General features: G+C 50.0%; 1 protein-coding gene and 1 pseudogene across 3 annotated transcripts in view; one reads left to right on the top strand and one right to left on the bottom strand.

The window, feature by feature from the left end:
• The first annotated feature begins 3,393 nt into the window (after window positions 1-3,393).
• On the top strand, window positions 3,394-10,558 carry LOC116748793 (annotated as a pseudogene).
• The window catches only part of AP3S2 (adaptor related protein complex 3 subunit sigma 2), a 61,896-nt gene continuing 54,944 nt past the window's right edge, over window positions 8,174-15,125 (bottom strand). Inside the window, exons 5-6 of one of the 3 annotated variants that reach the window (XM_032622203.1) lie at window positions 14,468-14,575; window positions 8,174-12,858 (exon numbers count right to left, since the gene is read on the bottom strand). In XM_032622203.1, the coding sequence (XP_032478094.1) occupies window positions 12,730-12,858; window positions 14,468-14,575 (237 nt within the window). In that variant the 3' untranslated portion in view covers window positions 8,174-12,729. Of the gene's footprint in view, window positions 14,576-15,125 lie in introns of all 3 variants that reach the window. The other 2 variants (XM_032622204.1, XM_032622205.1) reach the window with 2 other exon arrangements.

The raw sequence follows: 15,125 nt of genomic DNA, 5'->3' as shown, positions 1-15,125 counted from the left end.
GCTCCTAGGGACCTGGAGCCTGTGCCTGGCTGGAGGTTTCAGGAAAAGGTGGGACCAGACCCTGAGTCCAACACTGCTACTTTCAGGGGGCGGGGGGTGTGTGGACAGTAGCAGTTAAGGGTCAGGCTTTGTAATCCTGCCTGTGACACTTACTAGCAGAGCAACTCTGGGCAAGTATTATATCTTCTCCGCTTCCTCATCTGCAGGTGGTAATAGCATTTTACCTCTCAGGGTTGTGGTGAGGATTAAGGGAGGGAATTCACAAAAAACTTGTCAGGCAGCTAGGGTCGAATCAGGCTAGCCATTTTATCACCGCCATTATAGGCGGCCCCGGGGCCTCCAGCCTCTGTCTGTACTTGCCTCTCCCTTCAGCCCCAGACCTGAGCCTCCTGTCCAAGAGCCTAGGGCTCAGTGATGTGATGATTAAATGTTTAACAATCCGCAGGGGGTGGGCTTGAGGGGTTAGCACTGATTTAGCATTTTTCCCATGTCCATGGGGTAAATAATCCCACCAGTCCAAATTCAAGCTACCACAGGAGGCGGAGCTGGGAAGAGACCATCTCCCCCTAATAGACACAATGGTGTGCAGAACCATAAGAGCATAAACACCAGTCAGAGTGGGAACATAATTAGGAGTCCATGAGTTTTGAGTATTATAATCTTTGTTTTTCACATGTTTTGTTTAATTGTAAGCATATATGATTTAATTTTTAATAATGGCTATGTTTAACAACTGATTCGTGAAATTCCTGAAATTTTAACAGCCGGCTCTCCCATGTGGGTACCAGCTGGCTCCAGAACCCCACTGCTGCCATGCTGTGCCTACTCTTCCAGGAGACATGGGGTTGCTCTGAAAACCGTGGGGCCTGGCATCTGCCCACCTCCTCTCCCCCCACAAGGTGACTCTTGGGGAACACTGTGTTTAAGCTGGGGCTGTCTCTGGGGTTCCATATGTAGCCCATATTCATGCCTGGGGGCTCTCACCCCTGGACCCTTGGCCTGCCACTCAAACTCCTTTAGGGTTAAAAGGTACAGGTTTTGAATTCAGGCACACCTGGTTCAGATTCTGGATCCAGCCTTTAAGAGCTGAGTGACCCTCAGCAAGTAATTTAATCCCAAAGAGTTTCATTTTCCTCACCTGTAAAATAAGGATAAGAATTTTATTAGAATTCTAGTCCAACAGAGTTGAGTTTTCTATAAAAACAGTTTATTGAGGTATACTTGACATACAATAAACTGTACATATTTAAAGTCTGTAAGATCTGACATGTATATACAGTCATGTAACCATCTCCACACTTAAGATAATGAACATATCTGTCACCTCAAAAGTTTTCTCATGCCCTTTGTAATCCCTCCCTCTTGCCCCCCTCTTTCCCAGCCGGTTCCCAGGCAGTCACTGATCTGCTTTTTGTCACTATAGATAAGTTTATGTTTTCTAGAATTTTATACAAATGGAATCATTTGTGCCTGGTGCAGAGTATACACTCTAAATCCATGAGCTGCTGTAGCAGTCAGCTGAGGCTATGTTATACTGCAGCAACAAACAGCCCCCAGATTTTAGCATCTTACAACAAGGTTTATTTCTGACTCACATTACATGTCCGTCATGGGTTGGTTGCAGCTCTGCACTAAGTCAGCTCCACTCCAAGACCCAGGTTGAAGGAGCAGCCCTTATCTGGGACACTGCAGGTCTCCTGGCAGAGATAAGAATGAACTTGGCAGCACCATGACTCCTGAAGTTTCTTTTTAGAAGTGGCACACCTCACTTATGCTCAGGTTATTGACCAAAGCAAGTCAGGTAGCCAAGCCTGATGTCAAAGGTATGGGAAGTGTCATGCTCCCCCAAGGAGAGGCAATAGATATTTTGAACAGTAATAATGTCTACCAGAGCCACTTTCACTATTATCATTGATATTGTTCTAGCTGGAGATCATGCAGAGGCTCCACACAGGCGATCTAGCCTGATGTCCCCTGATGCACCACCACCCTGGGCTGAGTGCTCTCCTTCTCAAGGGTCAGGGCCCTCCCCTTCACCAGTGTCCACCTCATTGATTTGGAAATTTAGAGACTAGCTAAGCCCACCAGGCCCCACATCTCTGTCATCCTTGGCCCCGGCTCACTCTGTGCACCCATCCCATCCCCCTGTCAGCCCTTCCCCCCCTTCTCACTGAGCCCCAGAAACCCTAGTTCCATGGCCCACACTCTCCTAATCTGGGCCTCTCCTCTGAGCTGGCTGCCTAAACTGGGCAGTGTCCCTGTAAGCCAGGGGTTCTCTATGCACACAGCTTCCCTTCCCTCCCACAAGCCCACCCTCCACAGGCATTGTCCACTGCGTCTCAGTCTCTTCTGACTCTGCTCCCCAAATCTAACTTACACTCACCCCAAATCCAGCTCCTCCATGGTGCCAGATAGAGCAAGACCTATCATCTGTGGGGCTACTCAAGCCCCTGGTCATCGCCTGCCTCGCCCATCCCCATGCTTCCCTCTATGCTGGATGACGATCCCCAAGTCCTATCAGTTCTAATCCCAGAATGCCCCATGAATCCTCCAATTCTCTCCACCTCCATGGTCACCCTGACCTGGTCACCACCAAAGGCTTCCTAATTGGACTCCTGGAATGTTCTTTGCTCCATTTTCATCCATTCTCCTCACTAAAGCCACAGCCAAACTGGACACATACACCTCCCCCATGCCCAACACAGGCACACACAGACTACTACCCTGGATTCCTTCTGTCCTCAGGATAGGCTCCAACACATTCCCTGCCTCCGAGGCCCCAGCTCCCCATCACCTCCCTGATCTGTCTCCACTCCTGTCCTCAGCTACTTGCAGGCCCTTTGTTTGCCCAGTTCTCACTCTCTCTGGCCTCCCAGCCTCTGCAGGAAGTGACTAATTCCTTGAGGAATGAATGGGTTGTGCTGAGCCAGGAGGTCTTCCCCACCACTCACAAATGAACTCAGAACCCCTGTGCTTGCAGCACCAGCTCTGCCTACTGAATGCATTTGAGGGTTGAGAACACAGGGGTCTCTTCCAGCCTGGGAGGACAGTGTATGAGGATGGGGTGTGTGGGGTGGGAGAGAGACCAACCAGTGACAAGGACGATGGTAACAACAATGACCTAACATTTATTCATCTCATACCATAGGCACTATCCCCAGTGCTTCCCAGAGACAAATTCTTTCTTTCTTTTTTTCTTAAACCCGTATTATTATTATTATTATTTTTTGCGGTATGCGGGCCTCTCACTGTTGTGGCCTCTCCCGTGGCGGAGCACAGGCTCCGGACACGCAGGCTCAGCGGCCGTGGCTCACGGGCCCAGCCGCTCCGTGGCATGTGGGATCTTCCCAGACCGGGGCACGAACCCGTGTCCCCTGCATCGGCAGGCGGACTATCAACCACTGCGCCACCAGGGAAGCCCTGTATGTGATTTTTTAATTGAAGTATAACAAGCCTAGAGAAAAATGCAAAATCATAAATGAAGAACTCAATGAAGGTTCACAAAGTGAACACACTGTGAAACCAGCACCCAGATCAAGAAAGTGAGCTTTCTCAGCACAAGGAGCCCCACTCCTGCCCCTTCTTCTCTGTCGTTCTAGGACACCCACTATCCCAGCTTCTAAAATCATGCATTCACTTTGCCTGTGTTTGAAGTGCAAATAAATGAAACCATACAACCTACATGGTTTTCTGCCTGGCTTCTTATGCCTGGTGTTGTGTTTGTTAGATTTTTCCACGTTGTTACATATAGTTGTAGTTTGCTCTTTCTTGTGGCTGTGTAGTAGTCCAGGGTACTTATTTATTCATGTGTTCCATTCTTGATGGGCATCTGGCTGTTCCCAGTTTTTGGTGATTACACATAGTGCTGTTAACATTTTTGTCCCCGTCTTCCAGACACGCACACTACTTTGACATCACTGAGTCATAGGATAAGCGTGTTCTAAATCCAGCGGATTCCACCAGGTTTCCCACTAGCTGCGTTCGAGGTTCTGGATTAACTCTAATCCTCAGGACAACCCTCTGCACGTGATCTGCTGGACAGGCATCTCTTCCCTGCTTGGCAAGCTCCTCACTGTGTGATGCTGGGGCCAGCCTCCTCTACTTGCTGCCCTGGCCCCTGGACCTGAGCTTCACAAATCAGAGGCACTGCCTAGGAGTCGGTCTATTCAAGGAAGGCCAGCAGGGTCTGTGGCCCTGGGGTCCAGTGTTGGCAGTGCTGGTGGCATGCTTCAGAGAATGTTTTTCCTTGTGTCCTGGACAGCTTTGTTTTGGGCTTTCCACCTTTCCGTTGAGCCTGTGAGAGCTTCCCTATAGCCCTTTAGTAAGCTTCTGGGTTGGTGCTATTGTTTGCAACCAAGAACCTTGACTGATTCAAGGAAGCTGTTTTACTCCCATTTCACAGATGAGGAAACAGAAGCACAGAGAGGTTAGGTATGTTGCCCAAGGCCACACAGCTAGCAGGTGGTGGAGCCGGGATTCAAACCAAGTTTATATCCCATTCAAGGCTTTATGTCTCTATGATAAGTGCGTTCTCATACACTATTCCTACAACTGGAAGTAGGCAGCTAAACGACTCACTCAGGCTCAGGCAGTGAATTGAGAAGCCAGGCCCCATGACTCCCACCCCACAGAGCTTCCTGCCCTCAAGCCTGGAGTAGGTGTGGAGCTCCATGCATGTTGACAGGGGAACAGCAGAAGTGTTCATTCATTCATTCATGAACAATCACTTATTTAACTGACAGCTAAAGTGGGTCAGGCACCATGCTAGGCACAGCAAAATAGCAGCAAAAAGTAGTGAAAAGAACAGAATTTGACATCACAAACACTATCACGTCAGGTGATAAGTGCCATGAGAAACAGGAAAGGGCAGGGAAGTCCTCTGACAGCGACATTTGTGCAGAGACTCTCCTGAAGTGAGCGAGTGAGAAAGACCTGAAGACAGGCAGAGGGGTTGGCCAGGGCCTGGCACAGCCTGGAGTCTGAGGCCTTTCTGGGGCCTCAGGAGCCAAGAGCAGCTCATCAGGTCTGGGCTGGAGCTGGGAGTGGGTGACCTGATAGGAAAGGGTTGTAACCCTGAGCACTGCGGCTCAGGGAGAGGCCTGAAAGGACGGCCCACTGTGGGCCACCAACCTGTGCCAGGCACAGCACGACGCCAGGTAGCATCACTGTATCACTTGCCTGTTTGGCACAGACCTTGGATCCAGGGATTTCCTTCCAATCTTGTAACATCGTCGTGCACAATAAACAGCTGATGGGTTGGTTGGCACTTCATAGGGCCCAGGTAGGCCCCAGTTGGTGGAGAAGAGGCAGGTAGAGGCTGGGAAGCTCAGCAAAAAACGAGAGGGAATATCAGCAGAAAACACCCCAGAGTGCACAGTCCAGCATCTGAATGGGAGCCACCTCCTCATGGACCAGCTCTACCTCCCAGACACACAAAAGAAGTTCCAGAAAAGCTGGCTTAGCAATTAGCAGTTCAAATCCTGGCTTGCCTCAGTTAGATAAGCACTTTCCTAGCGAGAAAGGATTACCTTCCAGGCTGTGCATATTGCCATCTCTGGCAGGCAGCGACCTCAGGCCTGCCAGCCAGAGTAAGATTTGTGTGGCCTGCGGCCAGCTGGGGAGCCACTGGGAGGCTTGGAGAGGGGTCAAGGGAATGGCGCCCAGTGCCAAGGACTCAGAACTGGGAGGCTGGAGGAAAGCTTCAGTGCCAGGCTGCCCAGGGCAAAGACGGTGATCTTCTGCGGTGGGTGTGCCCTTGTGTCTCTTGGCCTCCAGTTTCACTTGCAGCTTGGAAGGGTCTAGGGGTGGGGTACGAGGAGGCTCCTTGCCCCTCTCACCTCAGGGCCCCAGCGGGATGGGGCACACTGACTCACCAAGCCACAGTTGCCACCAACAGGGCCCCACCCAGGCCAGCAGAGGAGCGAACTGCAGCAGCTGCAGGTGTGGCAACCTCCTGGGTTCTCCTCTCTGTTACCACAGGAGAGGTAGGGCCTGGTGGCAGAAGCATGATGGACCACTAGTAACATCCCCAAGTGCCCATCTGGTACCTCCACTTGTCAGTGCCTGAGACAGGCCTGTTGGTAAATATTTTGAATATCACCTGAGCCTGGGGAGTCAGTGGATCCCAGTCTTTGAAAAATTCACCTGGCTCCCTCTCCTCAGCTGCCGCTAAGGTGCTGAGTCCCTCTGAGGAAGCTTGGGTCGCACTGGGGTGAGGCCCTCACTTCATCCGGTGACTAGCACCACGCCCGCCTCGCATTCGCTTGTACCATGGCCTCCATCTCGGAGCTCACCTGCATCTACTCGGCCCTCATCCTGCACAACTATGAGGTGATGGTCACGGAGGATCAATGCCCTCATTAAACAGCTGCTGTAAACGCTGACCTTTTCTGGCCAGGATTGTTTGCAAAGGCTCTGGCCAATGTCGACATCAGGTGCCTTATCTGCAAGGAAGGGGCTGGTGGGCCTGCCTGTCAGCTGGGGCGGCACCAGCAGGAGGTCCTGCCACCTCCACCACTGCTGCCCCAGCTGAGAAGACAGTGGCAGCGAAGAAAGAAGAGTCTGAGGAGTCTGATGATGACATGGGCTTTGGGCTTTTTGACTGAACCTCTTTTGTAACATGTTCAATAGCTGAACTCTTAAAATAATAAATGTTTACCTGTACCTCCTCCTTTCTGTCATTTCAGCTGTGCCTTTATCCCATGGGTTTGTAAAGGGCATTCATCATCACCAATACAGAAAATAACCCCCAACCTGCCCTCCTGAAAGTGTGGTCCAATCCTAGGTGGGAGGGGAGGGCACCCCTATACCCAAGCACTCTCAGGCCAGGCTGATATCAGAGTTGGAAAAAAAATGTAAGGTTTGCTCTTGAGAAAGCCTAAAGATCCCATTTCTCACAGGAAGCGTGGAGTCCCTATAGGAACCCAACCCTCGGCCAGGCCTGCTTGGCCAGAGGCCCTCACCCCCATCCTGGCCAAATGCTGACTCCTCCCACTGTGTCTTTGGGACCTCTCCCTTTCCCCCTGACTCTGGGGGAAGGGAATTCCAGGCTCTGTCCGCCACCCTTCCAGTCCTACCAATCCCAAGCTCGCTCTTCTATGTCTTCAACCTCCACTGTAAGGGAAGCTTCACTTTCCAGAGATTCCACCACTTCCCCTACAGCTTTATCCACCGGTGGCCTATAGATATGGGCCACTGGTGGGGCCAGGCCAGTATCCACTGTCCCCATCATCCCTCTGCAGCCCCACCTTTGAGGTCTTCTGCCAGGACTTGAGCACTGCAGACGTCCATCTCTCCTTCCCAGCACCACCAAACCTCTCCCAGCTAATTGCATCTACTTCAGCTCCCATGTCCTCTGCAAAAATCCCAATGACGACAGCAGCCAGTGTTTATGGAGTCCTTTGTGGTCTTCATCAATTCTCAGTTAACCCTCAAACAGCCCCCTAAGGCAGGAGTTATTGGTACCCCTTTATGGATGTGGTCACTGACCTTCCGAAGGCTCTGTACGTCACAGAGCTAGCTTGTGACGCACACTCTTATACAACCACCTTGTGGGTGAGACCCACCCCACCACTAGGCTAGAGCCACCCCTTCCAAGTTCCCTCATTTCGCTGCCTTACTTAGAGGGCTTGGGGTGGAGGGGCAATGGCAAGACCAAGAAAGGTCATCTCTTCTAAGTCCCACGCCTTGGCCTCTCAGCAGGGGCCCTTCCCACTGAAAGTCCTCCATCGGCTTAAAGTTGCTCCTCTGTCTAGACTCTCATCTCCCTTTCTCTGCCCACAGGCTGAGTCCTCTTGGCCACATCGCTCGCCCACATGGCTTCAACCACCATCTCTCTGGGCTGGACGTTCATTTCCTCTCTGCCCACTCCCAGGTTCCCAGCTGGCTGGTGGACATCTGCCCCAGATACTCTCAGGCAATTCCAGTGTCACATGTCCACATCCAAACTCTGGTCTTTCTCCCTCACTGGTCCTCTGGTCATGTGGGCTCCACTGTCATCAGCTTTGCCTTTCTCCTCTCCCTCATCCTCCACAGGCCATCACCTGGTCCCTCTCTATAGGCTGTTCCCAATGCCATTATCCAGGTTCTTTCCCCAAATGCTGACTGAGCACGGGGCCCTGGACAGCATAAGCTACAAGTTGCTGTTAGAATGAGTTACCATTTGTCTCAAGTATTCACTCATTCAATAGTTATTTATTGAGCAGTACATACCAGGCACTGGTCATAGCAGCTGGGACACAGCACTGAACAGGAGAGACAAATCCCTGCCTCTGAGGGGCGTACGTCCTAGTGGGGGAGATAAAAACTACAACTCAAACACACAGGACATCAGAGTGCCATGGAAAATGGAGAGGCAGAGCAAGGATGGGGTGGCCTGGGAGGCCTCTCCCTCTAGAGGATGGCAGGATTGTAGTGGGCTGAGGTCAACCAAGGTCAAATGGAACAGAACTCTTTGAGGAAAGTACACTCTCAGTTTCAGTAATAAAAATCCAGGGGCTTTGTTTCTTAATCTTTTAAATTGGAAACACTTGTTGCTTCCAGGGATGGGGGTGGGTGCTCCGTGGTTTAGGGGAACAGGGTGAGAGTCTGGCTGAACAGCCTTTTGTCACCTTAAATTTTGAACCACGTGAATTTCCTTTTCAAAACATTAATTCATTGAAATAGGAAAGAACTTGGACAGTCTTCTGGAAAAGATTAATCATTTCCATGGAGCTACTGCCTTATAGGAGGCCTGTTTGTCTATCTGCCAACTGCTGCCAGACATCGCAGATGTAGCATCCTCCAGTGCTCCCTAGTGGGCAACATCTTAACCATGAGATCAGCCATTTGTCCACCTGCGGGCACTGGCCACGTGTACACACAGGTATGTGGACACCAGGCTCACGATGACCACAAGGAGATGGGTAGCGCAGGAGACTCGGGAAGCTGAAGACCAGGATATTTGCTAGGAGCCGACACCCCCACCCCACCCCAGGTGACTCCCCTACCTTACTGGCTCTTATTATGGCTATCACACTCTCTCTTGACCTTTATCGTCAGGCACTGATCACAGCTGCATCCTATTTGGAAACTCATGGCCCACACTAAGGATTTAATCCCCTACTAAAGACTGGTCCACGAGACAGGACTTAGCCAGCAGCCTGGTTTCAGCCATACTTCCCTAGTTTCTTTCCTGGTGAAGCTGGGGCCCGAGAGGTCTTCCCTAGGTTGCTCCATGGAGGTGGAGGTGGTGGGGAGGAAAGGCTGGCTCTGTAAGTGGCAGAGGCCTGAATAACAGGGACTTGAGAACACTCAAGATAGCTGACTTAATCCTTAATGTGACAAGCACAGGGCCATGATCTGTGCAGAAAGGTGTGTACACATGGACTGAATGTTTGTGTCCTCTCCCAAATTCATATGTTGACATCCAATCCCCAATGTGATGGTATTTGGAGATAGGGCCTTTGAGAGGTAATTAGGTTTGGATGAGGTCACAGGGGTGGAGACCCCATGGTGGGATTGGCACCCTTATAAGGGGATGAAGAGCCCAGAGCTTTCTCTTCATTATTTCCGGACAGAGCAAGAATATGGCCCTCTGTGAAACAGGAAGCAGGCCCACACTAGGCACCAAATCTGCTGGCACCTTGATCTTGACCAGCCTGCAGAACTGTGAGAAATGTTTGTTATTTAAGCCACCCAGTCTATGGTATTTTTGTTCTAGCAGCTTGAAGACAGGCTGTTTGGAGCACAGACAGCAGAGCATGATGGGGTCAGCTGGGGTTGGGAAATGGGTTACTGTCCTTTAAATATTCCGTAAAACACAAAGTCACTGACTCTAGCCTCCACAAATTCAGGCTGCCAGTCAGATGCAACGTGAGCACTCAGAGATGCACAGCAGAGACAGCTGCAGGAGGCAGGGCCTCACTGCTCGCAACCTTCAGTGCCCAGAACTGAGCCTGGCATCCACCAGGCATTGAGAAATTGCAGAATGGAGGAATATTAGATTTTTGTCAGTGGCAGTGAACACTGAAAACCCAGTATTCTGTACCACTTCAGGAAATCCTCATTGTAAACCATCCAGGACCAAGGGCTCCCAAATTCAAACCTGGTCCCTATTTTCATAACCAACATCTCTCAGCAGCAGTATTTGTATCCCTCTCCAAAAAAAGGCCAATGAGGATTTCCTCTTATTTTTCAAAAACGTTTATGGTTTTGCTGATAACAAGCAAGAAAGGTACCTGGATTTGCAGGCAACCTCAAGTAGTTAATGAACAATTACTGTGGCTCATCCAAAGGTATCAAGTGTTCCAAACAAAAGACCAGGCTCAAGTTTTATGTCATTTTTAGAAGCAGTATGAGGGATGATGTTGCGATGCCCACTGCTGGAGTCTCTAGGACCGGTCAGTGGCTTTTGGGAATCACTGGTTTCTGGCAGGCAAAACATTCAAAGACTATTCCAGGAAATCCAGAACATGTGGCAGCAATGCGATAAGCCATGAAACAAACTCAAGAAAAACGACTTGGTATGTATACGTATAACTGATTCACTTTGCTGCACACCTGAAACTAACACAACATTGTAAATCAACTCTACTCCAATAAAAATTTTAAAAAAAGAAAAAAGAAAACTGACTTGGTTCTAGCTCTGTGACCCTGGACACAACACTAAACACTCTGGGCTTCTGCTTCCTAACCAGTTCAATGGAGGCATGCGGAGGACCCCCGAGCTCACACTCTTTGATGCTCTCACTGGCTACCAAGCCAGTTTTTAATCACAGTTTCTGAGAAGCTACCTATACTTTTTGAGGTTTCCTTATCCATAAGAAAGAAAATAAAATTGGGAGAAGCCATCTTGAGCAGTGAAAAAAAATGAACTGTGGATTTAGGCAAACAGAGAGTCTCAATTCTTAGCCCTTGTGACCTAAAGCAGGTTACTTGACCTCTCTGAGTCTTACTTTCTTGACTTGCAAAATGGAGATGATAGTGTCTGTTGTAAGGATTGTGGAAGGATCTCGCTCATGCCACCTTACAGGAGGTGCAAAATAAATATCGTTTTCCTTCTTTGTTCCCTATATCACTTTCAGCAAATGTGAGAGGGATGTGAATATACTGAAATGTCTGTTAAAAATAAAAATTAAACTCTTTAAAAGAATATCAGAGGTTTTAACATCAGATAGATATATAAACCTACATTTCCCTCTTCCAACATAAGAGGGCCTACATTCTGATCAACACTGCCCATCTCTGAGGTTATCAGATATGTTCCAAAAGACTGAGGTTAAGAGGCTACAGGGAGCAAAAGGCACCAAGCACAGGAAGCACTATTCAAAGTGGGAAAAGACGTGGTCCTGACCATGGTCCTGCCGGGCACCATCTCAGATGGGCTCTGCGACAGCATCAGGAGGCCTGAGGAAACAGTTTGGGCCACTGGCCGGCAGGCACGAGAAGTCCCCAGGCCGGGAGACTTTACCATGATGGTGCAGCGAGCTCCCTAATCTCAAGGCAGCTCAACATCATACCTGAGACCTGGCCCCAAGGCAGTGCAGGAGTAAGAGGCACTACTTCAAGGAGCAGCTTCAGCTCTTAAGTTAACCACAGGAAGAAAGGCTCTTACCGAATGTAAACATTTACAGGTTTCCACAGCTAGCTCTAGGGGACTGTCATCTGAGGGGAACAGAGCGTGCCCAGAGTGAGCTCAGGCAGGGACCCCTCGAACACTGGGGAGAAGATGCTGCACTGCCACCGGTTTCAGCCAGCAGGATGCACGTGTCCCCAGCCTTCCCCTGTGCCAGGTCCAGAACACATGACCCCAGCTCAGGCTCTCATGCTCCAGAAGCTGGTGTAGACAGCAGCGGGTTTCCTGTACAAAGAAGACTCATCATTCATAACACAGCAACTGACCCGTCTGCTACTCGGAAGGAGAATGTATTTTAAACCTGGAAGAGTCATAATTCTTAGATGTTCCACATGTTGTCAGCTTTGCTTTCTACAGACACAGGGCCCCTCCCCTTTGAGGGGGACCCCTCTGGCTGTGGGGGGGGTACCCTCCCTATTGGCAGAAATGTGGGGGGCAGGCAAACAACAGGCTTATGATTTGGATCATGTCCTGCACATAAACACCTGGGAGAGCAGGGCCAGGATTGTGGCAGCGGGGAGTGTATGCTGCAGGAGGTGGTGATGAGACAGCGTGGCTATACAAGAGGATTCTGGGTGTGCCAACTCTAGTAGAGTCAGTAGGCAACTCTGGATCTCATAACATCCTGCCATTGTTTGCCACTCACCACATCCCCACATCTAGAGGGTCAGCCTTTTTCTAGCTATGGCACCTCACCAGGAAAGTCAATGCTACAGGACCTCAGGGAGCCTTGTGGTGCTAAAGTTGAAGACTCACGTCAGAGAACATCCTCGTGGTGGGGTTCTGGGAGCAGGGGGGCCTCTCACTACAGTCTGCAATCCCTGGGAGTGGCTGCACGTGGCAGGTAAAGGGGGTGAGTGGCTTGGGCACCTGACCCCTACTGAGGAAGCCAGGGCCCCTGACATCTGCAGTGGCTGTGTGTACAAGAGACAGGCAAGGCCGCACATGTGAGAAGCAAGCACACAGGCTGCCAGTGGACACAGGACTCCTTCCCACTTCGGGACAGCAGGGGCCACGGCCCGAGGCAGGACTCCTCTAGGGCGCAGAGCGGGCTTTGCTGCAGAACTGGCTCAGCTTTGCTGGTTCCAAGGACTCAGTTCAGCCATCTTCCGCTCTCAGACAAACTGGGACAGGTTGGGGACTTTGATGTTGAGATCGCCAATGTTGATATTCCGAGGCATCTCCGGCAGGTTGATGTTTTTCACAGCGGACACGGCCCGGGCGGGCGCTGCTGAAAGGCCACCCTGGGGAGACGTGAAGGTGGGTATGAGAGAAACCCTCAGTGTCATCTGCTTAAGGCTTAAATAAAAACAAGTGAAAGAGGGCTAGAAAATGTCCAAACCGAGCACATGCAATGCACATTTTGATTTTTCCCTCCTTATGCCTCAAAGGTGGCCAACACAACAATCTTTAGGTTAGTAGGTTCTATAGTACAGGGACTCAATCTGCACTCCTAAAGGTGGGTTGTGTCTTATGCAGTTTTATAGCCCCAGTGCCAACAGTGCCTGGCACACAGTAGATGTTCAGTAGATGCCTGTTGAAATAACCAAGGAAGTTTAACCAAGTCATATTCAGCAACAGGTTTATGAAACAAAATTAAACAAAACCCTTTCCTCAAGAGACTGAAGACTCTTACAGAGGAGTGTAGTCACAGGGAAATTCTTAAAGGGAAAAGGAATGTCACAGTTTAGGACAACCGCTTGCCAACTAATACCATGAAATGGACAAGAGCTGGCTTTGGAAATGTCATGTGGCCACAAGACGGGAAGAAGGACACGTAGGAGGTGGAGTGTACCCACAGACACAGAAGGTCTGGGAGCAACAGAGAGGAAAGGTGCCTGCGGTCAGCCCTCACTCTCCAGGCTCGGCCCCGGTGTGCGGAGACGGGGAGAAGTCGACGAGGATGTTCTCAAAACCATTTCGTCCTTCTTGACTACTTTTCAGGATCCTGACTCCAATTCCACCCTCACCCAGCAAGTCTCCATTGCTTCTAGTTTCCAAATCCCTTGCCTCTGACTCACTTACTATTCCCGGAAGCTTCCCAGCCTACATTTCTAAGAGAACTATAGTTGCCACAATAGCTGTGGTCTGGAAAAGCTTCTTCAGCAGGACTGCCAGTCCTCATAGGAAGCATTCCTGGTTTCGCAAGATCAAGTTCCGTTACACAAAGCAATGAAGCTCTTTAAGACACTCAGATAATTGAAGAGGTAATTTGTTCTGCTTGTTCTGCCACGTGTGAAGGTGTATGCCTGTAACCCCTACTCCCTGGTAAGGCTGACGAAGGTGATGGAGAGACCTCGGGGAAAAGGATGGAAATTTACTGTGAGCATTTGTATCAAACTCAGCACTATGTGGGGGTGGACCTGGGGTATGCTATTTTCAAACTCAGCCCAAACTCTACTGTAGCTTTTTATAAGGCTAACTGGAAATAAGGAAATTGGCAACTCTGAGGTCTGAAACCACGAGAAGTGCCTGCTGGGAGACCACTCATAGGCACACAAACTAAGAAACCACACTGGAATCAGAGAAGGGGATTCTGGGTCCCTCCAGGGAACACGTGGCTTTGAAGGAGGAATTAGAAACCACAAACATTGGCCATAACCTCCCAAGCCAGAAGCTGCTTGCCTTCCCATGCCACCTGGCTTTTACATTCACACCTTTAGCCTTTTTCTTACCTTTTTAATCTTCATGGCTGGACTTCAAACCAATGAGTTTCGACAGACTCAAGAAGAAAGAGGATGAGTAGAAAACCCTGCTAAGGAGCCACAGCAACCCAAACCCACACATTAGCCATTCCTCCTTCCGCCCACGTCTTCTCTAACCAGCCAGGGCAAAATTACAGCTGCATCTCACCTCGGATTTCTCCAGCCTGTTCTGAGCTTCAATCTGAGCCACAATTTCATTCATGTTTGTTTCCAACACCATCCCACCCATCACCACCTCCTGAAGAATGTAGTGCACCTGAAGGGGAAACAAAAAGAAGAAGGGTTAGAGCCCTTTGTGGGAGTGACAGCGTGGACCCAAAGGAAACCTTGTGGGCTTTCTTGTAGCAGCAGGGTGGTCATACTTGACACTGGCACCTGATTCACAACAAATGTCTCAGAGACCACAGGGGATTTCCCCCCCACATCCCAGCATATCAAGACACAAATCTCTTTCAAAAGCAGTGCAGAAGGGCCTGGCTACACACAAGGTGGTGGCTGAGAGCACAGGCTTCATTTGAAGTCAGACTGTGTTTAAATTTCAGCTCTGCTCTTTGTTATTAGCTGGGTGACCTTGGGCAAATCATCCTTTCAGTGCTTCAGCTTCCTTCCAGGATTGTGGTGAGGGCTGAAGGAGACAACCTGTGTGAAGCACCTACCCGGTGCCTGGCACACATTGGGTTCTAAAAAAATAATGATGCCTTTCATTACTAGTGTTATCATCATAAACACCGACTGGCATTAAGTCAGTCCAGCTATGACAGAACAATTCCTGTCCACGCACATTTCCACGTGAAATATGTTATCCC

This window comes from Phocoena sinus, chromosome 2 (assembly GCF_008692025.1).
Source record: "Phocoena sinus isolate mPhoSin1 chromosome 2, mPhoSin1.pri, whole genome shotgun sequence".
Taxonomy (NCBI): Eukaryota; Metazoa; Chordata; class Mammalia; order Artiodactyla; family Phocoenidae; genus Phocoena; species Phocoena sinus.
Note: the sequence above shows the minus strand (reverse complement) of the source record. Positions and strands in the feature narration are given on the sequence as shown.